A 26,594-nucleotide genomic window follows, 5' to 3' on the forward strand; every position below is an offset into this window, starting at 1 on the left:
CAGCCAAAGATTGTACCAAAAAACCTGAACATCAAAAATCCAAAACCTCTCTCATGAATGTGGAACAAGAATCATTAACAAGGAGGAGACTACAGCAATACATTGAAATGCCGTAAATGTAATACATAAAACACCAGCAGTTAAGTATACCGTGGTCCAGCGGTGCAGCACAGGCTCAACGGTTATGCTATTTAGAAAAACACTCATTAGGGAATCGCACACTCTGAAGACCCCCAGGGGCACACACTGGGATTTGAGGAGCAGACCCTGACGTCGGGCGTGGTCTAAGGACAGCCAGTCCCATCATGCAGCGGGGTGAATTCACGCCTCCAGCTGTTGACACACCATTTACTCAAAGGGGGAAAATCAGAAACTGGCTACAAGCGGGATAAGCTGATTTTTGCTGATTTTCGTTTGTACGGGTAAGTGTGGCAGCGTCAGAGGAAGCAGGGGGCAGAGGTTACCGTGGACGGCGTCGGAACAGCCAGCGCAGGCTCCCTGACGCCGGGTCCTCTCCCTCACACACAGAAGCCTTGTTTACACACCGTGATCCGGGCGCAGACGAGGTGTTTGCTGTGAGACAACAGAGCTGAACCGCCCTTCTCACCACCGACAGAAGCCGGCTCTGGCTGCTGCAGCCCACCAACTCTTTTTATTCTTAGTTTTTATTTATTTATTTTAAAGATTTATTTATGTGAAAGGCAGAGTGGGGGGGGGGGTCTTCCATCCGCTGGTTCACTCCCCAGATGGCCGCAAAGGCCAGAGCTGCACCAATTGGAATCCAGAAGGCAGGAGCTTCCTCCAGGTCTCCCACGTGGGTGCAGGGGCCCAAGCACTTGGGCCGTCCTCCACTGCTTTCCCAGGCGCATTAGCAGGGTGCTGGATGGGAAGTGGAGCAGCTGGACTTGACCTGGTGCCCATGTGGGGTGCTGGAGTTGCCTTAACCTGCTGCACTACAGCAACGACCCCTATTTATTTGAAAAAAGCAACAGAAAGAGAGAAAAAGAGAGAGAGAGAGAGAGCGTGAGAGAGATCTTCCATATGCTGCTTAACCTCCCAGATGGCCTTGACACAGGCTCAATATTTAAAGCTTAATTACTGGGGCTGGTGCTGCAGTATAGTGGGTAAAGCCACAGCCTGCAGTGCCAGCGTCCCTTATGGGCACTGGTTCAACTCTTGGCTGCTCCACTCCTGATCCAGCTCCCCGCTAGTGTGCCTGGAAAAGCATCAGAGGATGGCCAAGGGCTTGGGCCTCTGCCACCCACGTGAGTTCCTGGCTCCTGGCTTCGGCAGTTGGGGCCATTTGGGGAATGACCCAGTGATGGAAGAGCTCTCTCTCTCCCTCTCTGTAACTCTTTTTTTTTTTTTTTTAAGATTTATTTATTTGAAATGCATTTATTTGATAAAGAGCATCTATGAAGCCCTACAGCTAACAGACTCAGCAAAGACTGCACACGTGCCCTAGAGACTGGAACAAGGCAAGATCTCTACTCTTGCTATTCTTCTAAAATAATCTGAAAAGTGGGGACACACACACGTGCACACACACACACACATTTTCCCATCAGTAGATTTTCTACTCAAAGACCCACAATAGCCAGGGCTGGGCCAGACCAAAGCCAGGAGACTGGGACTCCATTCACGTCTCCCTCACGGGTAGCAGGGACCTAAGTACCAGAGCTATGGCCTGCTGCCTTCCAGGTGCACGCGGGCAGAAGGAGCTGGGTTCCGGAGCAGAGCCTGGGTGCTCGGATAGGGAACGCGGTCCTCCCAAGCGTCAGCCTAGCTGCTGGGCCGGACGCCTGCGCGCTGGCAGGAGTCGCAATCAGATCAACGAGACAGAGTTCTTAGACGTGACACCAAGAGCACAATCCACAAGAAAAATCTGGCAAACTGGACTTCCTCCAAGATTTTTTTTTTTTAAATTGCTCTGTGAAAAAACCTTGTGTGTGTGTGTGGGGGGGTGACAAGAAAAGCCTACATTCTGGGAGGAAGCATTGGAGCCCACATATCTGACAAAGGAGTGACAGCTAAAATATAAACAGAACTCTCAAACTCAACAGCAAAAACCTGGCGCAATCCAAGGAGAAACTGGGCAAAAGGCATGAAGAGACATTTCCCCAGAGAGGGTCTCCGCACAGAAACAGGCACGCAACAGGACGTGCGATGCCCCCGGCCATGGGGGAATGCAAATTCAAACCACGGTGAGCCATCACCACGTCTCACACGTCCCTAAGAACGGCTAAGAGAAACACCGGGACCCCACCCAGGGCTGGCCACAGTGCAGGGACGCTGGCCAGTCCACACAACGTTGGTGGAAATGTATGATAAGGGGTCTCCAGAAAGCTCATAGAAAGCGTGTATTTTGAAAAAACCTAGGCGGGGATTTCAAAGATATTTTTTTTTGCGCTAAAATAGACTTAGGTTTTACTTCTATTTTTCTGTGAACTTTTTAAAGTAGCCATGCACAGCCACTCTTGGAAGACAATTTGGCTGTGTTTTATAGAGTGAAATGTGCAACTAACATGCAACCCAGCAATTACACGCCTGGGCTTTTGTCCCAGAGAAATGAAAACCGACTGGCACACAACCCTCCGTCCCCGAGTATTCACAGCGGCTTTACTCCCAAAGGGCTCAGACTGGAAGCAACAGATGTCCTTCACAGAGAAAACTGCAGGGGTGGGCGTCCGAGTGCCTGGGTTCAAGTCCTGGCTGCTCCACTTCCAATCCAGCTCCCTGCTAATGTGCCTGGGAAGGCACCGGGAGACGACCCAAGTACTTGGGCCCGACACCCACGTGGGAGACCAGGATGAAGCTTCTGGCCTGTGTCTGGCCCAGCCTCAGCCAATTGTGGCCATTTGGGGAGCAAACCAGAGCAGGAAAGATCTCTCTGTGTCTCTCTCTCTCTGTAACTCTTACAAATAAATGAATACATTTTTAAAATTTCTTCTCTCTAAAAAAATAAAAACAGAGATGGGACCGGCACTGTGGTGCAGCGTGTTAACACCCTGGCCTGAAGTGCTGGCATCCCACATGGGCGCCGGTTCAAGACCCGGCTGCTCCTCTTCCTATCCAGCTCTCTGTTATGGCCTGGGAAAGCAGTAGAGAACGGCCCGAGTCCTTGGGCCCCTGCACCCATGTGGGAGACCCGGAAGCTCCTGGCTCCTGGCTTCGGATCGGCACAGCTCTGGCTGTTGCAGCCAATTGGGGAGTGAACCATCAGATGGAAGATCCCCCCACCCCCGCCTGCCTCTACTCTCTCCATGTAACTCTGACTTTCAAATAAATCTTTATAAAAAGTAAATAAAACCCGAGAGCAGTTAAGTGAATCATGGCACACCCGTCCCACAGAATACAGTTCAGAAACGAGGAAGAATGAGACACACACTGCCGTAGGCGGCTCTCCAGGGAATTCCTCCACATGAAGAAAGCCGGTCCTCACTGCTGGCTATTCCGATTTCCATTCTTGAAATGGCAGAACTGCAGACAGGAAGAGTAGGTTAGTGGTCTCCGGGGCTAAAGGCAAGAGGGGGTGATGCCGGGATCCTTCTATGAGGGGGTCTCTGTGGCGACGGGAAGTCCTGGATCTAGGACGCTTCGAAGCTAGCGTCTGGGCGGTGACAGCTCGTGCACTGTGGCTTCATGAGACGTACCATGGGGTGCAACTGGGCAGAGGTCTTTTTCTTTCAAAGATTTATTTATTTGAAAGGCAGAGTTACACAGAGGGAGAGACACAGAGAGCTCTTCCGACCACTAGCTCACGCCCCAAATGCCTGCAACGGCTGGGGCTGGGCCAGTCCAAAGCCAGGAGCCTAAACTCCATCTGGGTCTCCCACGTGAGTGGCACGTGACAGCTCTGCCAGCTATGCCACAAGGCTGGGCCCTACACAGGATTTTTCTGTATTACTTTTATTTATTTATTACTTATTTTATTTTTTAGAAAATATTTTATTTGAGAGGCAGAGATACAGAGAGTGAGAGTGAGAGACAGAGAAAAAGGTCTTCCATCTGCTGGTTTACTCCCCAAATGGCCACAAAAGCTAGAGTTGGGCCGACCAGAAGCCAGGAGCTTCTTCCGGGTCTCCCACATAGGTGCAAGGGCCCAAGGACTTGGGCCATCTTCTACGGCTTTTCAAGGCCTTAGCAGAGAGCTGGACCAGAAGAAGAGCAGCTGGGACTCAAACTGGTGCCCATACGGGATGCCGGTGCCGCAGGTGGAGGATTAACCTACTGTGCCACAGTGCTGGCCTCTTTGATTATTTTTAACAATACATGTGAATCTACAAAAGGTTCTCTCTGCAAGTTTTCAGATAAGAAATCCGTAGGGTGGGGGGGCTACGTCCTGGGACCCCTGGATGTTCAAGTCCCTTCGGGACAGTGGTACAGAAGCTGCACCCTCCACTCCCCGCCAGGGCTTCCGAGGGCCCCAGCATCGCCCCTGTAGGTGCAATCCTGAAGAGCAATGCGAGGTAGGACACACCTCCCCCCGACTGGGGAAGCCGAGCACAGCCCAGCTCTGGCATCGAGAAAGCAGAGGGAGCACCCAGAGGGTGGCGGGGGGGGGGGGCAGCAGCCGAGTGCCAGCGCAGCCTGCCGGGTGGAGCACCAGGCCGAGGTCACCCTGCGGTGACCGTGTGCCCTGCCCGGCCTCCCCCGGCTCCTCGCTCCCCCAGCAGCCTAATGACTGTAATTTGGCTGCTCTGACCTTGCCGACGGGAAGACAGGGCTCTAATCTACAAACATGAGCTCCCTGTCTTCATTTCAAGGGACCTCAGGTCACGCTGGGTGTTCCGGTCTTTGGTGAGTCCGTTTCTGGGGGATGTGAAGGCTCCGGCTTGGGGGCTGGGGCTGGGGCCTGGAAGGTGGGGCCGCGCGTCCCGGGCTGTCGCAGACTCTCTGCGCACAGGCTGCACCCCTTGGCCACCTGGACGGGGCTACCTTAACGACCGGGCCCTGCACCATTCTGGGTGTCCTGCAGAGGCCGGAGGGAGCCGGCTGAGAGGCAGGTTCCCGACCACGCAGAGTCCTCTCCAGGCTCCCGGAGCCCTTGTTTGATGTCCCCCCCACTACTGCCCCTTGAGGAACCCCCTCGTGCTTCCACGGTCCTTCACATCCTGGCTCTCACACTGACGTGGTGTGGATTCGACTGATCACGCCTGTTTTCCTGGCGTGGAACGGAGGCCCGGCGAAGGGGCAGTCCACCGTGGAGGCCCAGCCTTGAGTCTGGAAGGCCGGCTTTTCAGTTCGGGGCACAGCACCGTGACTCAGCCCAGGGGCCCTGCGGGAGAAGCCCATGTCTGAGGGGACACGGCCACACCGCCCAGGGCCTCCCAAGGGCTCAGCGTCCCTGTGCCCTCCACAGTGGCACTCTGGGGTCCAGGGCTCTGGCCCTCTCCCTTCCTTCTCCGTTGTTCGATCCCAGAGACGTCCCCACTCTTGTCCCACCCGGAACACGGGTCACAGTCACAGTGCGAGCCCTGGGTGCGCTCCGCCCCGCCTGCACCCGCCATCCTGGAGTTTGACTTCCTACAGGCCGGACCCCAGGCCGCACTCTGCCTGGTTATGTAAGATGTGGGCCGTGTGGCCCAAAACAGCAACATCTCGGGGATCAAACAGCGTGTGTAGGATTATTTCAGGAAAAGGACGGCTCCTGGGCGCCACGGGCGGGGGCTCTGTGGTCTTGGGGAAAGGCAGGGCCGGGCAGGCTCGGGTTTCCTCTCTCCTCCAGGGAGGCCCGGCTGGAAGTGCGCATGTGAATCTCGGCTTCTCCTCGAGGCCTGGGTGACCTGGCACTTCCCTGCCAGGAGGCAACATGACACCCGAAGGAACAAAGCATCCACATTCCACTGCACCCAGAAGCAAACGCTCCGCGCGCTGCGGCTGACCCCAGCCGGTGCCAACGGCGAGGGTACAGGTGAGACCCACTCACCTGCAGATCAACCTAGGCGACAGGACAGCGAGAGGGTCATGGGGAAATGAGTTAAAACAAACTTATTTTGGTGCAAAAAAAAAAATGGAAATCCATATATAGTTTTTTCATAAGGGGCATTTTCCATGAACTTTTTGAAGACCTCTCATGCTATCAGTGTTGTAAGAAGATTGTGTAGGTGCCGGCACTGTGGCACAGCAGGCTGAGGCAACACCTGCAATGCCGGTGTCCCATATGGGCACAGGTTCAAGTCCCGGCTGTTCCACTTCTGATCCAGCTCCCTGCTGATGTGCCTGGGTAAGCAGTGGAGGATGGCCCACGTGCTTGGGTCCCTGCATCCACGTGGAGGACCTAGATGAAGCTCCTGGCTTCAGTCTAGTCCAGCCCCAGCGACTGCGGCCATTTGAGGAGTGAACGGGGGTGGAAGATATATCTTCCTTTCCCTTTCTCCTTCCAACTGCACCTTTCAAATAAACAAATAAATCTTAAAAAAAAAAAAAAAAAAAAAAAGCAGCCAGCACCTCACACAGCGGGTGGGAGGTACAGAAGGCCCCGCCAGAGGTGACGCTTGGGGATGGCGGGCACTTGTCCTTGTTTTCGGTCCAAGTGGATTAAGGCAGCTCTGGACCTATATGAACTCTGGGAGCTGGGCAAGCCCAGAGGGGAGCTGGAGCGCCAGTGATGGCTTGGCCGTGCCCACTGCGCCAGGCGGCTGCTTTCGTCAGTGCTCCCCCGGTGTCCATGGGGAGGGGCGCTCCGCATGGGAACGGTAGCGGCCACCCACCGCCCAGGGCACACGTGAATTCCACGGCACAGGACACAGTATCTTGAAACCCACGTGATGCAGCCAAGGGGGGTGATGAATAAGGAAATGCTCCAAGAATAAACGCCTCCTTAGGGTGAGTCTTAAATACCATTGTTGGAGGAATTTTACTAAAATTACTGGCTTTCATGCACCTGAGCGGAATGCATCAGATTACTGGAGCTGGGCGATAACGGATTACTCCAGACGCTGCGAACAGCCCAGAAAATGGCACTGGGCCGCCACAAACTGAGACGCTCTAACCCCGCAGCGTCCCTGTGGCCCGAGATACGTAATACTCCAGACAAACCAGACCCTAAGCAGAGCCACGGTGGACCCCGGAGCGCATCGAGGACGCGGATTCGCCAGATAGGAGGCGGGAGCCGCGGGGGCCCCGGGACAGGAGCCAGGGTGCTTCCCACCTGGAGTCGGCGGGAGGCTTCTACCAGCAGTTTAAACCTGAGACTGCTTCTCAGGGCGTTCAGCTCCAGGTGAGGCGGCCGGCAGCGTGCGCCCCCGGGGGCCTGTCCTGCAGACGGGAGCAGTTCTGGCTCCCGAGGGCTCCTGTGGTGAGCGGCCGCTCTCCACACCCACTTCCTCCTTTCCATGGAAGGGTCATAGGGCAGAAACCAGGGAAGCCCTAACACCCGTGACTTCCCTCACTCTTGCAATCGGTCGTTTAGCTGCTTTTTTTCTGAAGTCTAAGCAACAGCAGGGGGATGACGACAAAGGCACCCGGGAAGCAGTGTCTCCTGCATGCACTGTGCAGAGCGGGGCAGGCGGGCGGCCGGGCAGCGCCTGAGCTGAGCTAGAGACGACTCGGACACGGCCGTACCACGCACCACGCTCGATGCGCGCCAGACCACCACGGCACGAGGGCCCGGGGTCCTTCTCAACACAGTCACAAGAGAGCCCTGGGCCAAGGGGCTCAAGAAGAAAACCAAAGACCTGAAGACCAAGCGTGGCCTCCTCTCCAGGACTGGAAACGATACCCCTGACACAGGAGAAAGCCCCACTGCTAACCCAGCACACGGTCTGTGTTCTGCAATCCTGGGATGAACCCCAAGTCTGCACAGGAAAACAAACTCAGGAGCCCTCACAGGCCACCTGGTCCTGAAGGCCGGCCAGGGACCAGCCTGGCTCCGGTTCCCCAGCCCGCCTTTCACCCCTGGAGGGCCTGGCCGTGCCCCGGCCTCGGCTCTCTGGCTCTGACCAGGAGGCACCAAAACCTCTCTCCGGGCAGACGTCGGCTTGCAGGGAGCCCGCCTGCCTCTGGGGCATGGGGAGAGCGTTAAAGCCAGCAGAGGTGCGTGGAGTCCATACTGCAAACACGGGTGTTAACTGACCACCACCTGGCGGAAAGGACACCAACACCCCCACTCGAGACGAGAACACTGAGGCGGCGGCAGTGGGCCCCCGGCCCAGGCCACGAAGGGGTGAGTGGTGGTGGGCGGCGGGACCCCACCCCCGAGCCTGAGTCCTGGCATTCAGGACCAGCCACTCACAGCCTGGACACGCAGCAGGTGTCAGCCTTCTTTGAGGTCGCTGTGCTCAGCCCGGTCTGTTCCAGGTCACCTTGCGCTGGGGACAAGGACACGGACGGCATGCTGATCAGGTGCACGCGTGACTTGAGGCAAGAATTTGACCCAAGACCCCAGCGACCCCTCCGAGCAGATGTCGGGGGGGCAGACAACGGCTCAGCCTCGTCTCTCTGCAGCAGCCTTATTCCGCGTAGCTCGGAAGGGACCCAGGGACACTGTATGGAAGGGAAGGGTCACTTGTGGCGTCCCCTGGGGCCTCAGGTGCACCCGCATTCCCGAAATGATCATCTCCCCGGGTTCACAGATGCAGAAATAAAGCTAAGGTGAACGGAAACAGACAAGCAGGCTGAGGTCTTACTGAGAATGGTTTCGAATACCCCCCCGCCCCGTGCAACTCAAGATCCCCGCCGATGGGGAGCAGGTGGAAGCATTGGTGGGTTCCGCCGCAGGCGGCAGGACCTGGTGGAGAGGCCCCGACTCCACTCAGCGCGGTGTGAACGGGGGAGACTCACACAAGCACGGGGACGCGGCTCGGGGAGCAGCACAGGAGGAGCTGCCGTGGCCTGTTCTCACGGTGCAGCAGGATGACTTGGTGTGGGTAAACCCTGGACGGGCTGGGCGCAAGAGGAGTCACCCGACACGGGGCCGCCCGGGGAATGTGGACCGTAAGCGACAGCGCGGACCGGCTATGGAAACACAAAGGTGGTGTCGAAGCCGAGTCCTAGCGGAATTCACGCGCCAACTTCAGGACAGCGGCTGATGCCAGGGAGGGCGGGCAGGAGACGGGGCAGGGACAGGGCCACACCCGGCTGTGATGTTACATGCTGTACTTTCTGGAAAGTCCCCAGTGTGCCCCAATTAGAAACGCAGTGACCACGTCCTTGTGTGGTGCAAGCCGTGCTGTGAAAGTCGGCCTGGGGCCGGTGCAGCGGCTTAAGCCTCTGCTTGTGACGCCAGCATCCGTATCAGATCACGGCTCCAGTCCCGATGGCTCCACTTCCAATCCAGCTCCCTGCTGATGGCCCAAGTGCATGGGTCCCTGCCACCCACGTGGGAGACCCTGATGGAGTTCTGCGCTCCTGGCTGTGGCCTGGCCCAGCCCTGGCTTTTGTGAACCAGCTGATGAAATCTCTTTCTCTCTCGCTTTGCCTTTCAAATAAATAAGTAAATAAATCTTAAAACAAGAGGGCCGGCGCCGTGGCTCACTAGGCTAATCCTCCGCCTTGCGGAGCCAGCACACCAGGTTCTAGTCCCGGTCGGGGCGCCGGATTCTGTCCCGGTTGCCCCTTTTCCAGGCCAGCTCTCTGCTGTGGCCAGGGAGTGCAGTGGAGGATGGCCCAAGTGCTTGGGCCCTGCACCCCATGGGAGACCAGGATAAGTACCTGGCTCCTGCCATCGGATCAGTGCGGTGCGCCAGCCGCAGCGCGCCGGCTGCGGCGGCCATTGGAGGGTGAACCAACCGCAAAGGAAGACCTTTCTTTCTGTCTCTCTCTCTCACTGTCCACTCTGCCTGTCAAAAAAAAAAAAAACCAAGAAGAAGGAGATGGTCTGGTGGCCACCTGCAGGACCGGCTGGGAAGGGAGGAAACTGAAGGCCAGAAGCCAGGGCAGAGCCGGATGTGGGCCAGAAAAGGAGATGAGAATGACTTTCAGATGGAAGACAGCAGGGGCCTGAGGGAGAGGGCGGTCACGGCCAGGCCCCGCGACAGCCCCCGCACACTCCAGGTCCACCTGCTGCACAGGGCTGGGGACAGACACTGGCACTGCTGCTCTACTCCTCAGCCGTACGGAACCGGCCCACCTGGCAAGGCCCCATGTCTGGCCGGTGGCAATGGCTAAGCCCAGGTGCCAGGTGCCAGCTCGGCCTAGGACTTCTGGGGCCCCAGGATCAGCCTTACCCGCCAGTGATGGCAGCAAGTAAACCGGCGAACGCAAGAGGAGTGAGATGCTACTCCTGACCGATTACCTCCAACAGCGCCTGTCCTCCCTCAGAAGAAATGCCCAGGGCCTTCCCAAGGCCCCGGGAGACCTAAGCCTACTGCCCACCCCCTCTCCACTTCTGCCTCCGGCGTCCCCGTGTGCCTCCGCCCCAGGGCCCCGACACGCGCTCTTGCCTCCGCGGCCGTGCCCTTCGGAGTGCCCGTTGCCAGTGTACGCCACGTCTCTGTTTGCCTACGTGTGTGAGCTCTGCTCTCTCCCGACAGAATGTCTTATTTGCTCACTTCTACGGCTCTGTTTCTGCCAACAAGAACACCAGTAGGTCAGGCCACGTCCCTCTACAGACATCAACCACGAGAGGTGATACGCCTGCGAAAAACAATCATTTCAGGACACGGGCAAACGACCTCTGGCAGGCAACCGCGTGGAAAGGGCTTACTCCCTGGGCACGCGTCACTGCGCTGGGGCGGAACGCTGGGCTTCCGGCCTCCCTGGCTGGGAGCCCCCGCCTCCTGCAGGCGGCGTGACCCCCGGGAGAGAGCGGGAGGGGGCCTGAGACCTCGGCATGCCCACGCATTTCTGAATGACTGTGAAATCAGACAGACGCAGACACATGAAGCCCGGGGAAACTTGCAAACCTGCTGTGCTGCCCTTGGTAAATGCGTTTCTCAGCCCACACCCTGTTCAAGTGGCAGAAGGGGCAACCCTAGTGGCTTGAGGGCTCTGAACACAAGCCCCACCCCCACGGCTGCCCTGAGTGCAGACCCCTTACTGCTGGGGAAAACACCGGGTGGAGACGCCAGCAGGGGCACACGTCTCGGCCGCAGGGCAGGCGAGGGAACTGCTCGCTGAAGTGGGGACCCTCAGAGCAAGACAGAATCCAGAACCACCACCCGACGTCACACCTACAAAGTCCAGTTTTCCGCCAAAGGCACTCATGGTGTGTAGGATCGTAAGCTATCTTCCCCCAAATGTTTCTTTGGTGTCTTTCAGATGATTCGCTCAAAGACCCTGTGACTTTGAAGTCACAGGAATGGCTCTGAAAAGTGTCTTTTTGCTCCAGGGCTCTTTGACAAGTGCACGGTGAAATCAGAAAGCCGTACCTAGTTTGTTCCAGTATGTGTTTTCCGTGGACTTTTAAAGATCTGTTTACTGGGGCTGGGCACTGTGGCACAGCCGGTTAACGTGCTGCCTGTGACGCTAGCATCCAACACAAGTGCTGATTCAAGTCCCGGCATTAGCCCCCGGCTACTGCACCTGAGACAGCAGCAGAAGGTGGCCCAAGTACCTGGGCCCCTGCCAGCCACGTGGGAGACCCAGCGGAAGCTCTAGGCACACGGCTTCAGCCTGGCTGTTGCAGCCACCTGGGGAATGAACCAGTGGCTGGAAGGTCTCTCTCTCTGCCTTTCCAATAAATAAACAAGCCTTTAAACAAAAATAACTGGTAAAATAAAGATTTCCATATTGAAAGGCAGAGTGGCAGAGAAAGAGAGAGACAGAGACACAGGGAGAGAGAGAGGTCTTCCGCCTGCTGGTTCACTCCCCAAATGACCACAACAGTTGGAGCTGGGCCAGGCGGAAGCCAGGGGCCAGGAACTTCATCCAAGTCTCTCAGGTGAATGGAAAGAACTCAAGCACTTGAGCCATTAACAGGGGGCTGGACTGGAAGTAGAGCAGCCAGGACTGGAGTCGGCATCCAGTACAGGACGCCAGTGTCGCAAGCAGAAGCTGAACCTACACTGCACAAGCCCTCCATGAACTTAGCAACAACAGTCTATTTTCATCTACTTGAAAGGCAGAGCGACAGAGAGAGGGACCTTCCGTCTGCACTCACTTCCCAAGTGTCTGCAACAGCCGAGGCAGGACCTCCGTCCAGGGCCCAGCACGCAGGCCGTCACACGCCGCACTGCCTCTCAGGGTGTGGGCAGCAGGACGCTGGGCAGCAGTGGAGGCGCGGGGGCTCAAACCAGGCACTCCGGCACGGGACGCGGTGCTGCGCACGGCGGCTTAACTCGCTGCGCCAAGACGCCCGTCCCTCACCAGCACTTTGCAGACTTCTGGTTCGTGTGGATTTCAAAATTTTGTGCAACAAAATAAACTCAGCCTTTTATTTCATTCCTCCATGACCTTTCTGATGTGCCCTCAATTCTGGTTGTTAACTGTGTGGGACATCCAAATCCCATACTGGAGTGCCTGGGTTCCAGTTCCTGCTGTTTCCAATCCAGCTTCCGCTCGTGCACACCCTGGGGAGTCAGCAGGTGACGGCTCAAGTACCTGGGCCCCTGCCACCCACCCAAAGTGGGAGCCCTGGCTCCTGGCTTTGGCCTGGCCCAGCCCTGGCTACTGTAGGTATCTGGGGAGTGACCTAAGTGGAAGATCTCTGTCTCTCTGACTTTCAAACAAATAAAAACGGCCACTCGGCACAGAAAGGCTGTGTGGGCGTGGCTGCTCCAAGGTGACTCTGCTGTGGCGTGCGCGTGGCTGCCGTGAGGTGACCCTCACGTGGCCTGTGGCCTCCTCCCACCCAGCAAGCACACAGGTCCTGTGCAGAGGTGAGGCGTGTTGTCTGCAGTGGCCCTATGACTTTGACCAGTCATGTGGGGCGGAAGTGAAGCCCTCGGGTGTCTCAGCCTTGTGGGGCCTGGAACTTCCACCTTTGCCTTCTTGGAACTGGAGAAGTCCAGCAACTCACTGGAAGCCAGGGGTCACGTGGAAGAGAATGGAGAAGCCCCATGGCTGGCCCACCCGTGAGGCCGCCATCCTGGGGAGCCCAACAGAGGCCCTACCAACATAGGAGAGGAACTACTGCTGTCTGTGAAGCCACTAAGCATTTAAAACATGTTATTTGAAAAGCAAGAGACAAGAGAGAGGCAGACAGACACAGAGAGAGGCCGGCGCTGTGGCTCAATAGGCTAATCCTCCGCCTGCGGAGCCGGGACCCCGGGTTCTAGTCCTGGTCAGGGCGCCGGATTTGTCCCAGTTGCCCCTCTTCCAGGCCAGCTCTCTGCTATGGCCCGGGAAGGCAGTGGAGGATGGCCCAAGTCCTTGGGCCCTGCACCCCATGGGAGACCAGGAGAAGCACCTGGCTCCTGCATTCAGATCAGCGCGGTGCGCCGGCCGCAGCGGTCATTGGAGGGTGAACCAACGGTAAAAGGAAGACTTTTCTCTCTGTCTCTCTCTCTCACTGTCCACTCTGCCTGTAAAAAAAAGAAAAAAAAAAGACACAGAGAGAGCTTCCATCTGCTGCTGGTTCATTCCCTAAATGTCTACAACAGCGAGGGCTGGGCCAGGCCAAAGCTAGGAGCCCGGAACTCACCTGGGTCTCCCACATGGGTGGCAGGGGCCCACGCACTGGAGCAGTCATCTCCTGCCTCCCAGGGTGGCAGGGTGCGCATTAGCAGGAGGCTGGACTCGGAAGCAGAAGAGCTGGACCTCAAACCAGACTCTAAGTGGTGGCTTAACCTTAGTGCAAAAGGCCCGCTCAACCCCTAAGTTTTGGGGGAGCTTGTTGGAGTGGTTTGTGTCAGCCAGCAAAGGCCAACCTACACCACCCAGATAACCCCGAGTGAATGAGCAGGGCTCACGCGTCCCGCGCACTGCACAAACGTCAGCAGTGAACTAGAAGCGCGTGGCGGGCAGGCTTCCGGCCACTCAGGGGTGCTCCCTGGGCAGAGGCACTCCAGGACTTGGCCTGGGGCACTCTGGAATGTTCTCCACAGGGAGAAGGCTCCGGCTGGAGCGTGCACCCCCTTGGCCAACCGTTAGGGAGCAGCCTGCGTGTGCCATTTGCTGTGCTGGGGGCAGCACTGAGGCTGCCCCTGGCCTGGCAGAGTAAAAGGCACGAGATCACATCCAAATCAATGCCGGAAAGCGCCCGTGGTGGCTGCTACCTTTCCGTTGGCTCCTGCAATTTTATTTTTTTTTCCTGTTTCAAGGGAGCTCACTCTGCTTTTCCCTTTGAAAGATCTGGCTTACGGCTATGTGACGGCCCTGAGCAGCAGATCGGAGCTTAACCCTCGCACGCCGCACCCGCAGTGGCTCACCAGGCGTGTCCGTGGTTCTGCCACACGGACCGCGGTGCCTCACGCCCTGTGCTCGCTATCGGCAGCAGGTGCTTCCTTGCCTCAGTTTTGCACAACCGACACGCGCAACCTTTCATACAACACGCTGCTGCACTGGGGGCTCACAAATAAACGGCTCGGTCTGAGCCATCTCGACCCTGGGCCCAGACAGCCAAGACACAGAGCTGCAAGCAAGCCCTGGCCACCACGCTGGGCGGAGCCATCTTGAGTTCTGCCCGGGGAAGGGACGGCAGGCCACACGCTCTCCCAGTCCTAGACCCAAACCCAGATGTGAGGCGTTTCATCTCTGAATGCCCTGTGACGGTGTTCTGAGTGGACAGACACAAACATACTTATTTGCTCAATGAAAACTGTCAAACGGAGCAGCACATGTCAAGCGCTATTTAAGTATTTATCAGATAGCTAAAAGCAAGAAATGCGCCTCACTACACAAAATGAACCCTATGCCACGCACCCGTGTTAATCGGCAAAAGCCGTGTGGTGCCCTGGTCTATATCATAAAACTTAGATAAGGGAGAGAGTAAGTTGATTGTAGAGGGCTGCCCTTTTTGGCATCCGTTTCCATGGAGACGGAGGTTGGACAAACAGGGTTTGTAAATGCCTAGGAGGCCTGAGGTGTTTTCAGGCATCTGATGTCTATTTCCATGGAAACCAGAGTGGAAAGGAGGGCAGCCGCCGTGAGTCAGCCATGCCCCCTTGGACGGCCAGCGCTCCAGAAGCAATGAACTCAGAAGCTGAGAAGGTACCAGAAAAAGGCAAAAGCCCTAACTGGGAAACACTGGTTCCTTTATTGACTCGGTTGAATAATGGAAAAGCCTGCGGTACATCAGACATCAGACGGACGCTTCTCTGCTAACGGGGGGGGGTGGGGTGGGGGTGGGGGGGAGAGGCGCTTGGGGCAGTGCGCCCCAAGCCAGGCGGGCTGGCCGTGCCGGGGATGTTGGCTATAATTCACCGAGGCGGCTGGCGCAGCTTCAGGTGGGCCGTGCGACGGTGACACGACTTTGCTTGTGGGATACAAGGCTGCTTGGGGAGGCCCACTCAGGAGCTGTCTGCTCTGTGCCTGACATCTGCTCCAGCCAGAGCCTCCCACGCAGCTCCCCTTGACTCCAGCCCCAGCGTGCACACGATCTGCCCCTAGCCCCGGCCGGCTGGCGGTGCCCACTTCTGCTCACGGCATCCCCAGCCTCCCAGCTGCCTTCCACCCCTCTTAGCTCCCAGCTTCGGCACCACCGCGCACTGAAGCCTGCAGCGGTCACGGGCACGCCCCCCAGCCTGCGTGAGACTCAGTCCCACCGGCTCCTGCTCTGAGACCGTGGACGAGTTTCTGGTCCTCTCTACACTCTGGTTTTCTCCTCCAGAAAATGGGGCTGAGAGTAGCACCTGCTGGGCAGAGTGGGTGTGGGGGAGAAAGGGGAGAAACGCTGGCAGAGCGCGTGGCCCAGCCTGCATGCCCACAGGCTCAGGAAACAGCGGGCTGTGTGGCAGGCTCAGCTCTCGGGGAGACTACCGGTGCCAGATCAGTCTTCCAAGGCACCGCCCCGTCACAGCCTCCCTGCCTCTCCCTGCTTCTGCCACTTTCCCAAGCCTGCCCCCCGCCCCACCCCCAGCTGCTGAAATTCAGACTTGGAGCAGCTGCTTTAACACCTTTTTAATTTTAATCCTGTGTCTGGGCGAGACGGAGAGAGGGGGCATCCCCGTCTGCTAGTTCACTCCTCAAATGCCTGTAGCAGTGCCGTCCCAGAACCAGGAGCCAGGAACTCTGGGTCTCCCACGTGGGTGGCGGGGACTTGGCACTGGCACCGCCACTTGCTGTCTCCCAGGAAGCTGGAATTGGAGGAGCTGGCACTCAAACCCAGGTGCTCCCATTTGGAACACGGGTGCCCCCAGCAGGATCTTAAGCGCTGCATCAAACGCCTGCCCCTCTAACACCTTTCTTCTGTGCTAAGTTGCATCTGGAAGACTACGGCCTTTCCCAGTCAGGGTGAAAACGAAGGGGGTCGGCATGGATATCAGGATGGAAGGTTCTAGAACCTGGGTGGCAGCAGCAGTGGGATGACGGAGTCTGCGACCAGGCAAGGTCCCTGGTGCTCCTGCAGGCCCAGAGTGTCCACTTCTGGGAGAAGAGGGAAGGGAGCTAGAATGTTCGGTGGGGCTGGCCTCTGAGGCTCGGTGTCAGCCCTGTCTTCTATTTTCTTCATTCGAGGCTTTGCCATCTGGGGCCTTGCTGACCCCAGAGATGCAGCCCCTCCCCCAGCTGCCAAGCCCTGGAGACCCCACAGTCCCATGCGTGCTTCCCCTGCCAGGCCTGTCCTGCTGGCCCCAGCCGAGCCCAGGGCTTCCCCATGTGGCCCCCGGGCACGCTGTGCAGCTTCCTGGTCCCTGTAACAAACTCCCTTCTGTAGACCCTTCCAGCCCAATGCCCAGGGCGCTGTCTCTCTAGCAAAGCTCCTCTGTGGTGCTTATGCCCACATCGGGGCCGTGGGCTGGGATGCCGGACGCAGACGCATCCGTGTCCGGGGCGCTTGGCTGCTGCTGCGGGGGCGGAGGTGTGTGTGTACACGGTGGCCGCGGAAGGCCAGCAGTCACTCTGGGCTGCAAACGCCCTGAGCACACTGCCAGGTGCTTTGGCTACGACCCACGGGATGACACAGAAGCCACAGGCTCACTTCCCCTGCCTCCGCCTGGCCGCTCTTTGGACGCTCATGTTTGCGCCCAGGGCCACGTGTTGGTGAAGAGCATCTGAAGAGAGCCTCGTGTTCAGGTCTATTTGGAAAATTAATGGAAGAATTCCTTTAACAAAAGAAGGCTTTTTACCTTGATGATTTATTTATTTAAAATGTGGTTTTTAAAAATTAATTTACTTGAAAGGCAGAGTTACAGAGAGAGATAGAGACAGAGACAGAGAGAGAGAGGAAGAGACAGAGATCTTCCATTTACTGGTTCACCCCCAGATGGCCATACTGGCTGGAGCGGGGTCATTCCAAAGCTAGGAGAAAGGAGTTTCTTCCAGTCTCCCATGTGGGTGCAGGGACCCAGGCATGTGGGCCATCTTCTACTGCTTTCCCAGGCGCAATAGCAGGGATCTTGATCAGAAGGGGAGCAGCTGGAAATCAAACTGGCACCCATAATCTCTCTCTGTAACTCTGCCTTTCAAATAAAGTAAATAAATCTTAAAAAAGTCTAGGGGCAGGCTTCGTGGAGCAGCAAGTTAAGCTGCCACTCGCGACACCGGCGTCCCGGGTCAGAGTGCTGGGGGTCCTGCCTGCTCCACTTCTGATCCAGCTCCCTGCTAACGCACCTGGGGAGGCAGTGGAGGATGCCCAACTCCTGGGCTCTTGTCACCCACGTGCGAGACCTGGGTGGAGCTCATGGTCCTGGCTTTGGTCTGGCCCAGTCCTGGCTGTTGCAGCAATTTGGAAAATGAACCATGAGATGGAAGGGCTCTCATCCTGCCTTTTAAATAAATGAGTGAATAACTCTTAAAAGAAAAAAGGTAAAACACGTCAGGCTGTCTGGGTCAACCACACGTGATGGTCACTGGCTCTGAGCTTACTGTGGCTGCCCCACGCTCTTCCTGTACCTGGCCAACTCCAGTTCTGCAGGAGACTCCCTGCCCAGGTCAGCAGGGCCCAAGGGAGGGGGGTTGGGGAGAACGAGAAGACAAAAGAGAGGGAGGTGCCGAGGTGAGCAGGCAGTTTCCTGAGTGCTGCTGAGCTGACCACAGGACATAATCCTCACTGCCAGCCCAGCCCCTGTGCCTCCAAGTCCTGTGCCAAGCTGAGCTAGGGGAGGGGCATCGCGAACGTGGACGGAGCAAAGAGCCATGCACCAGGCCTACAGGAACAAGCCTTAGGGCAGGCCCACTCTGGGCAAGGGCAAGGTGGGGCGAGAACACCAGCGGGGCGGGAAGCAGGCCAAGGACACCTGTGGTTTGTATGGTGCCCAGAGGGCCGCGGCCCTGGGCCAGGTGCCGCTGAGCTCCATGCAAGCTCTGGTCTAGAAGGAAACGTGAACTCTAAGACTGAACGCTCCTGCTCTGCCTTAAGCTTCATTGTCACTACCTCTGGGTTTCAAGACTCTGTGTGGGCACCTGGAGAGAGCGAGAGAGCGAGAACGAGAGAGAGAGAGAGAGAGAGAGGATGAATGAATGCTGGTCCACTCCCCAAATGCCTGCGACAGTCAGGGCTGGGCCAGGCCAAAGCCAGGAGCCAGGAGCTCTACCCAGGTCTCCTGCAGGGTGGCAGGGGCTCAAGTACTTGAGCCATCATCGGCTGCTTCCCGGCACATCAGTAGGAAACGAGCAGAAAGGGCGTAGCTGGGACTGGAGCCAGACATTCTGATATTGGGGTGGGCATCTCACCCAAGCGGCAACTTACCGGCTATGCCACAATGCCTGCTCCCCTCATCACTGTTCTTCTTATTTGTTTTAAAGATTTATTTATTTGAAAGGTAGAGTTACACAGAGAAAAACAGAAAGAGAGACAGAGAGATCTTCTGTACACTGGTTCACTTCTTACATGGCTGCAATAGTTGGAGCTGGGCCCATCAGAGGCCAGGAGCTTCTTCTAGGTCTCCCAAGTGGGTGCAGGGGCCCAAGCCCTTGGGTCATCCTCCACTGCTTTCCCAGGTGCATTAGCAGGGAGTTGGGTCGGAATAGAACAGCCAGGATGTGAGCCAGCGTCCATATGGGATGCCAGCACTGCGGGTAGTGGCTTTACCTGCTAGGCCACAACAATGGTCCTTCATTGTTCTTAAATTAAAAAAAAATTAATTTGAGAGGCAAAGACACATACCCACGGTGGGGGCGGGGGAGATCTTCCATTTACTGGTTCACTCCCCAGATGGCCACAGATGGCTGGGGCTGGGCCCGGCTGAAGCTCGGAGCTGGTCTCCCATGCGGGTGAGCAGCTGCCTCCCTCGGGTCTGCATCAGAAGGAAGCTGCAATCAGGAGTGGAGCCAGGACTTGAGCCCAGGCCCCGTGCGATGAGGCACCCTAACCGGCATCGTGACAGCTGGGCCACACGCCCACCCCTCTCGGTCACTCCGCACTGCCTCCTTGCTCGGGTTCTCCACCCTCACGTGCAAGGTACTGACCGGACTGCTATGCAGTCCCCACTGCTCGTCCCCTCCTACGCAGGCCTCCCCTGGACGGAGCTGCTAGCCCTCCAGACTGCTAAAACTTTCCAGCCTCCTGTCTACCCAGTTCTGATCTCACTGTGTTGGCTCTGCTCTGCCGTTTCGCCGCACGCCCATTATCAACCTAAAACAACCAACAGCCTCGTCTGTTTCCTGTCTGGAACTCCGAAGAAAGTATTAGTTTGGCCATTACACTGCTCAGTCCTCTACCAAGCAGTTTCTGCTAATGACTCACATTTGAATTAATCATCCTCCAAATGACTTTGGCTAGAATAGGCACACGGCAGGGCCTCGCGTCACATGTCTGGGGTACTTAAATCAGCCGAGGCACGGTGTAAGACGACTTCGAAGCGACAGAGACACTGTGCTCACGGAACACCCACTCCGCTCCCAGCTGCCTACACGTTTAACGCAACCTCTTCCCAAATCCCAGCTCGTCACGGGGAGGGGAGGAGGACAGGAAGGAAGAATCTGTGCCACAAAGCTTGGGAAAACTGCAAATAAAAAAGGAAAATCAGACAAAAGGCACTTTTCCTTAGCTTTATAGACGTCAATAATTTACCCTATTGGAACTTATGTAACAGAACATATTTGAATAGCATAATGGCCGTTAAACTTGAGTGCAATTCTGGAGCTCAATGATTCACAGTTTAATGAAAAAGGACCTGAGCAATGAAACAAGACGCGACCAGCTCTTTAAAAGTCAAACACTGTAAATCTGTAAATCTGTTTGTTGTAATTTTTTTTTCTTTTCTTTAAGATTTATTTATTTGAGAGGCAGAGTTAGAGAAAGAGGGACGGACAGAGGACTTCCATCCACCGGTTCAATCCTCAAATGGCTGTAACGCCCAGGGCTGGGCCAGGCTGAAGCCAGGGGCTCGAGCTTCATCCGGGTCTCCCACGTGGGTGCAGGGGCCCAAGCACTTGGGCCGACTTCCACCACTTTCCTAGGCCGTTAGCAGGGAGCTGGATTGGAAGTGGAGCAGCTGGGACTCGAACTGGTGCCCACATGGGACGCCAGCGCCGCAGGGACACGGGCAGAGCCGGTCCCTACCTAACTTTTCAAAACAGAACTTGCCAAGCCACTGAAGCTGCCTAATGGGCGCACGGGAATTCTCTGCGCTATCTTCTGTCAATAAAGCGGAGCCTGCCCCTGTCCCTTCCCCCTCATCCCCGAGGAGCCCTGCTGGGGACGTCACCACGCTGCCCCCACCAGAGAAACGTGCACAGTGGCCTGGTGCAGCTGCCGCTGCCGAATGCCAGGCGCACGAAAGTGAGAAGAAGCCACGGTAGCGCCACTTTGCCAGGCAACAATAGGCCGCTGAATTAAAGGTTAAGCCTCAGTCACGAACATCTCGTCTGCGCGACTCGGCCCGGGCTTGCCGTCCGTCCGCATCCACCCAGGACCAACAGTAACTAATCACCGATGATCCTTTGTGTAAACACTCGGCAACAAAGCACAAGTGGAGTATTTACGGCGCTGGGGACCTTTATTGACCGTCACGGTTTATCCTGGAACAACTGCGCCGACTGACATTTGCACAGAGGGCACAGGAGCACGGGCGGTGAAGCCGCTGTGGCCCCAACCCCCGCCCGGGCCGTCACCAACGCTGGTGGGGATCAGTGCACGCCTCCCTGCTAAATCGGAGACAGAAAGGACACGTGGGCAGGTGGGCGGACGGACGAGGGGCACAGGGTAGGCGGGCGGGTGGAGGGTCATCTCAGCATGTCTTTGTGGAAGCAACAAGAATAACTTCTTTTTAAACCTCCATAGTTGTGGCTCATTCTTAAACAAATATTCTGTGTAACAGATGAGACACACAGATAAAGCACTCCTGCCACAGGAAAGCACAGGGCTCATATCGAGCAAATTATTTAAGCTGCAATCTGAACCAGGCACCCTTCTCTATTTTTAAAGATTTATTATTTTATTTATTTGAAAGGCAGAGAGGGAGAGACACACAAAGAGATCTTCCATCCTCTGGTTCACTCCCCAAATGGCTTCAATGGCTAGGCTGGGCCAGGCCAAAGCCAGGAACCAGGTCTCCCATGTGGGTAGCAGGGGCCAAGGACATGGGCCACCCTGCACTGTTTTCCCAGGCACATTAGCAGGGAGCTGAATTGGAAGTGGAACAGCTGGGACTCGAACCAGTACTGACAGGGGATTTCAGCATTGCAGACGGTGGCTTAACCTGCTGTGCCACAGTGCCGACCCTCCTTTTCTTTTTCTTTTCTTTTTTTTTGACAGGCAGAGTTAGACAGTGTGAGAGAGACAGAGAGAGAGAAAGGTCTTCCTTCCGTTGGTTCACTCCCCAAATGGCCGCTACTGCCGGCATGCTGTGCCGATCAGAAGCCAGGAGCCAGGTGCTTCCTCCTGGTCTCCCATGCGTGATCCTCCTTTTCTATTACCCCCCCCCCCGAAGTTTATTGATTTGAAAGGCAGAGTAATTAAGAGAAATAAAGGAAGATAGATCTTCCATGCACTGGTTCCCTTCCCAGATGGTCACAGCAGCCAGGACTAGGCCAGGCTGGTCAGAAGTCCAGAACTCCACCTGGTCTGCCACATGGGTGGCATCACCTGTTGCCTAGCAGGGTGCACGTTAGCAGGAAGCTGGATCAGACGCAGGGGTGGGGCTGGACCACAGGCACTCTGACACGGACGTGGGGGTCCCAAGCAGAGGTTCTATGCACTGCACCACGACACCCACCCCCAGCACTCTTTTCAAGGCAGGATTGTTCCACTGCTCCACTTCCAATCTAGCTCCCTGCTAATGGCCTGGGAAAGCAGCAGAAGATGGATGAAATGTTTGGGCCCCTGCACCCACATGAGGGACCTGGATGCAGTTCTAGGTTCCTAGCTTCGGCCTGGCCCACCCAGCCCCAGCTGTTGCAGTCATTTGGGGAGTGACCCAGTGGATGGAAGACCTCTGTCTGTCTCCCTGTCTCTCTGAGAGTCTGCCTTTCAAATAAATATATATTTTTGTAAATCAAAGAGCAACTGACAAACTACGGTTATTCAGAGTCGGGAATATGGCAGCAGACATCTCGACGTCAGAGGCAGGCCTGCTCCGCAAGGAAGACAACTGACAGTATCTGTTAGCCGTGGGCTTGAACTTTCCAGAGAAAGTGAAAACCCTGAAGGCTACGTGTGCCTGGCATCGTGGGCTCGCCAGCTTCCCGCCAGCCAGGCCTCCGGGCGAGGCCGGTGCCAGCGCTAGCTAACACGACTGTTTCCGAGGTTGCACAACGACACGCGCCACGCTCCCAAGAACTGCGGAGCTTCGGGAGCCGGACTCTCCAAAAACCAATCCGCAGTCACAGCAAAGCGCGTCCGCGTGAGAGGGCAAAGGGCAGGCTGCCCAGGGGCGGGGCGCATCCGCTCCTCCTCGGTGAGAACCGGCAAAATCCGCCCTCTCGGCTGATTTTGAAATTTCCGTTTCAAGCTGCTCTGGAAATGAACCGAGGTCGCAACCATCCGAGGGGCTGCGCGAGGAAAAGGGCCCCTCGGGGTAAGAGCGGGGGCGCACGCAGTCGCGCCTGCCCTGGACAGGGTCCGCGCGCCCCGGAAGCTCCGGGAGCGGAGCCGTCTGTCGGGGCTGCCCCGGGCCGGTCACCTCCCGCAACCCTCCCCGGGGCTTGAGGACAGGCAGCTTGCTCAGCATCAAGTCTTCTCCCCGGGGACTTCGGGACTTCGCCAAAGATGTGTCCTCAGCTAACAGATCAGAGAAGTCACAGGGGGGCAGGCGTCTGACAGCACCTGGGGGTGGGCGGCGCGCTGCCGCCCAAATCCCAGCGCCTGGTTCAAGTCCTGGCTCCGCAGCTTCCAATCCAGCTTCTTGTGAACGTGCACCCTGGGAGACAGGAGGTGAGGCCTTGAGTCCCCGCCACCCACACGGGGACCTGGATGGAGTTCCAGGCTCCTGGCTCCCGCCTGGCCCGACCTGAGCTGTTACAAGCATTTGGGGAATAACTGGTGGATGGGAGAACACTCTGCGCCTTTCAAATAGAATGAAAATAAATTTCAAAAAAATTTTTAAAAGGGAAATCACACACACAAAACTTAGGAAACACTTTGAGACAAATGAAAAGGCACATTATGGGATGCAGAAGAAGCAACTACAAATGCCTGAATTAAAAAAGAAGGCGGCGGTGGGCATAACGGCACAGTGGGTTACTCCGCTGCTGGGGACGCCCACATCCCAGACTGCAGGCACAACTCAAGCTCTGCCTGCTCTGCTTCCAGTCCAGCTTCCTGTTGCTGCATCCCGGGCGGCAGAGGAGGACGGCCTGGGTGCATGCGTCCCTGCCGTGCACGTGGGAGACACGGATGGAGGTCTAGGCTCTGGGCTTTGGCCTGGCCCAGCCCCAGCTGTTGCACACATTTGGGGAGTCAATCAGTGAATGGAGTCTCTCTCTCTCTCCCTCCCTCTCTCTCTCTCACTTTGCCTTTCAAATAAATAAATAACTCTTTTCTTTATGAAGAAGATTCTAAATCAATAACCTAACATATCTCAAGGAACCAGAAAAAGAGGAACATTAAATCTAAAGCAAACAGGAGGACAGATCAGAATAGACAAATGAAATAGAGAACAGAAAAGCAACAGACGAAAAACCAAAGTAGTAAAAAAACTGGTTCTGCTGGTGCCGCGGCTCACTAGGCTAATCCTCCGCCTAGCGGCGCCAGCACACCGGGTTCTAGTCCCGGTTGGGGCGCCGGATTCTGTCCCGGTTGCCCCTCTTCCAGGCCAGCCCTCTGCTGTGGCCCGGGAGTGCAGTGGAGGATGGCCCAGGTGCTTGGGCCCTGCACCCCATGGGAGACCAGGAAAAGCACCTGGCTCCTGGCTCCTGCCATCGGATCAGTGCGGTGCGCCGGCCGCAGCGTGCCGGCCGCGGCGGCCATTGGAAGGTGAACCAACGGCAAAAGGAAGACCTTTCTCTCTGTCTCTCTCTCTCTCACTGTCCACTCTGCCTGTCAAAAAATTAAAAAAAAAATAAAGAAAAAAAAACTGGTTCTTTGAAAATACTAACAAAAGTGATAAACCTTTAGCTAGATTGGCAAGAAAAAGAAGACTCAAGTGGCCAGCGCTGTGGCGTAGCAGGTAAAGCCGCTGCCTGCAGTCCAGCATCCCGTATGGGTACTGGTTCGAGTCCCGGCTGCTCCACTTCTGATCCAGCTCTCTGCTGTGGCCTGGGAAAGCAGAAGAAGATGGCCCCAGTGCTTGGGCCCCTGCACCCGTGTGGGAGACCCGGAAGAAGCTCCTGACTCTTGCCTTCAGCTCAGCATAGCTCTCGTTGTTATGGCCATCTGGGGAGTGAACCAGCAGGTGAAAGACCTCTCTCTGTCTGCCTCTCCTCTCTAACTCTGCCTTTCAAATAAATAAATAAATAAATATTAAAAAAAGACTCGAATTACCAAAATCAGAACTAAAAGATGGGACATCACTATGCACAGGCTTTTATACCATTTTCTACAAACTTTTTGAAGATGCCTTGTACGCAGATTTCAAAGATTTTCTGCACTAAAACAAACATCCTTAAATCCATTCTCCACAAACTTTCTCAAGTACCCTCAGATGCTTAATAGAAAAAGAACCTGCACACAAGAACACAGTTCTTCAAAGTGCCAGGGGCCCTGGCACACGCGGGGCAGCTGCTAGCACACCCTCCCGTGTACTGGCCACGCTCGTCTAAGGACAGGTTCGTTTCTCTGGAGGTGTGCTTGGGTCCGGGGTCAGGAAATGACGCAGGCACCTGTCCTGCAGATGCCAACGCCTCCTCCGCCCCTGGCTGTCCCCCAGCCCCCTCAGCTTGAGCCTTCCCAGCACCGTTACTTATTTCTTCTAAAGATGTATTTATTTATTGAAAGTCAGAGCGTGGCGGGGGAAGGGGGGAGAAAGAGATCTTCCATCCACTGGTTCACTCCCCAAATGGCCACAACGGCTGGGCCAGGATGAAGCCAGGAGCCAGGAGCTTCTTCAGAGTCTCTCCTGTGGATGCAGGGGCTGGGCCTTCCTCCACTGTCTTCCCAGGCACATCAGCAGGGAGCTGGATCGGAAGTGGAGCAGCGGGACTTGAACCAGTGCCCACACGGGATGCTGGCACTGCAGGCGGCAACATTACAGGTTGTGCCACGGCACCTCCCCCCTTCCCCAGCGCCACTTAAGGAAGGCTTGGGTCTCTCCCATCTCAAAGCCTACAGTCACAACGGAGCTGCCCTGTCCTGCACGGCTGCCCGGGCAGAGACGGGCGCATCTCTCACTTCCCACCTCCAGCCTGGCTCTTGCCCCGTCAGTGCACAGAGATGTGCAGCCACTGGCCTCCGGCCGCTCCATCCAGCGCCCGTGCTGCCCGCCCTCGTGCTGGGGGACCTCCAGCCCAGCGTGAGCAGGCTCCCACCACTGCTCACCCACACTTCCTCATTCCGACGCCCCCTCACAGGTCCTGCTGTTAACAAAAAAGGGCGTAACCTTCCACACCTTTCCGCTCCCTGGACACACAAGCGCACCTGTAACACCCGCGTGTTTATTTGTTTGCTTTCTCTCAAACGCTGCTCATTTCACGTTACAATTTCCTTGCTGCGTTTCTGGTTAAATTCTCCGGACATACCTCTGGCTCCCCCTGTAAAACTGCTCTCCCTCAGCACACAAACACGTGTACGCACACTCGAAGCTCGGCTGGAACCCACTGGATGGAGTCAGCACAAATGAGAAAACAAGACCTTGCATCCCGAGTCGCGGGAGAGTTTCCAGGGAGCAGGCCCGGAAGCCGGAGCCGAAGCCGGGATTCTGGCTCAGCGGGAGGCAGAGCTGGCTCCTTTACCCTGGCCGCAGGCCCCACCCCACAGGGCCACTCCCCCTGCGGTCACTCAGCAGATACCTGAAAACCCCTGTTTGGGGTTGAACTATTAAGTTCACATTTTTGCACTGCTAAGCAAGACGAAGGAGGACTCTGGGCCTGGCGGTCACTCTGCTGCCTCCCTCAGCGTGGGCGCCTTGGGGTGACACCGCGCGCCTGGGAAACCTTCCTCTGGCTTCAGTGTCTGCCGCTTTCACTTCCCCTCCAATTTCATTTAATTAAAAATATTTATTTATTTATTTGAAAGGCAGAGTTGAGAGAGGGAGGGAGGGAGGGAGGGAGTCTTCCACCCACTCCCCAAATGGCTG

General features: G+C 56.5%; 1 protein-coding gene across 8 annotated transcripts in view; it reads right to left on the reverse strand.

Annotated features, from left to right (window-relative positions):
* The window catches only part of ARMC9 (armadillo repeat containing 9), a 123,883-nt gene that overhangs the window by 11,735 nt on the left and 85,554 nt on the right, over positions 1–26,594 (reverse strand). Inside the window, exon 20 of one of the 8 annotated variants that reach the window (XM_070070075.1) lies at positions 3,424–3,480. The exons of 6 other annotated variants lie outside the window; for them this stretch is intronic. In XM_070070075.1, coding sequence (XP_069926176.1) covers positions 3,439–3,480 — 42 coding nt within the window. In that variant the 3' untranslated portion in view covers positions 3,424–3,438. Of the gene's footprint in view, positions 1–3,423; positions 3,481–25,332; positions 25,477–26,594 lie in introns of those variants that run through there. One more of the 8 variants, XM_070070073.1, reaches the window with a different exon arrangement.

The sequence above is a fragment of the Oryctolagus cuniculus genome, chromosome 3 (genome assembly GCF_964237555.1).
Source record: "Oryctolagus cuniculus chromosome 3, mOryCun1.1, whole genome shotgun sequence".
NCBI lineage: Eukaryota > Metazoa > Chordata > Mammalia > Lagomorpha > Leporidae > Oryctolagus > Oryctolagus cuniculus.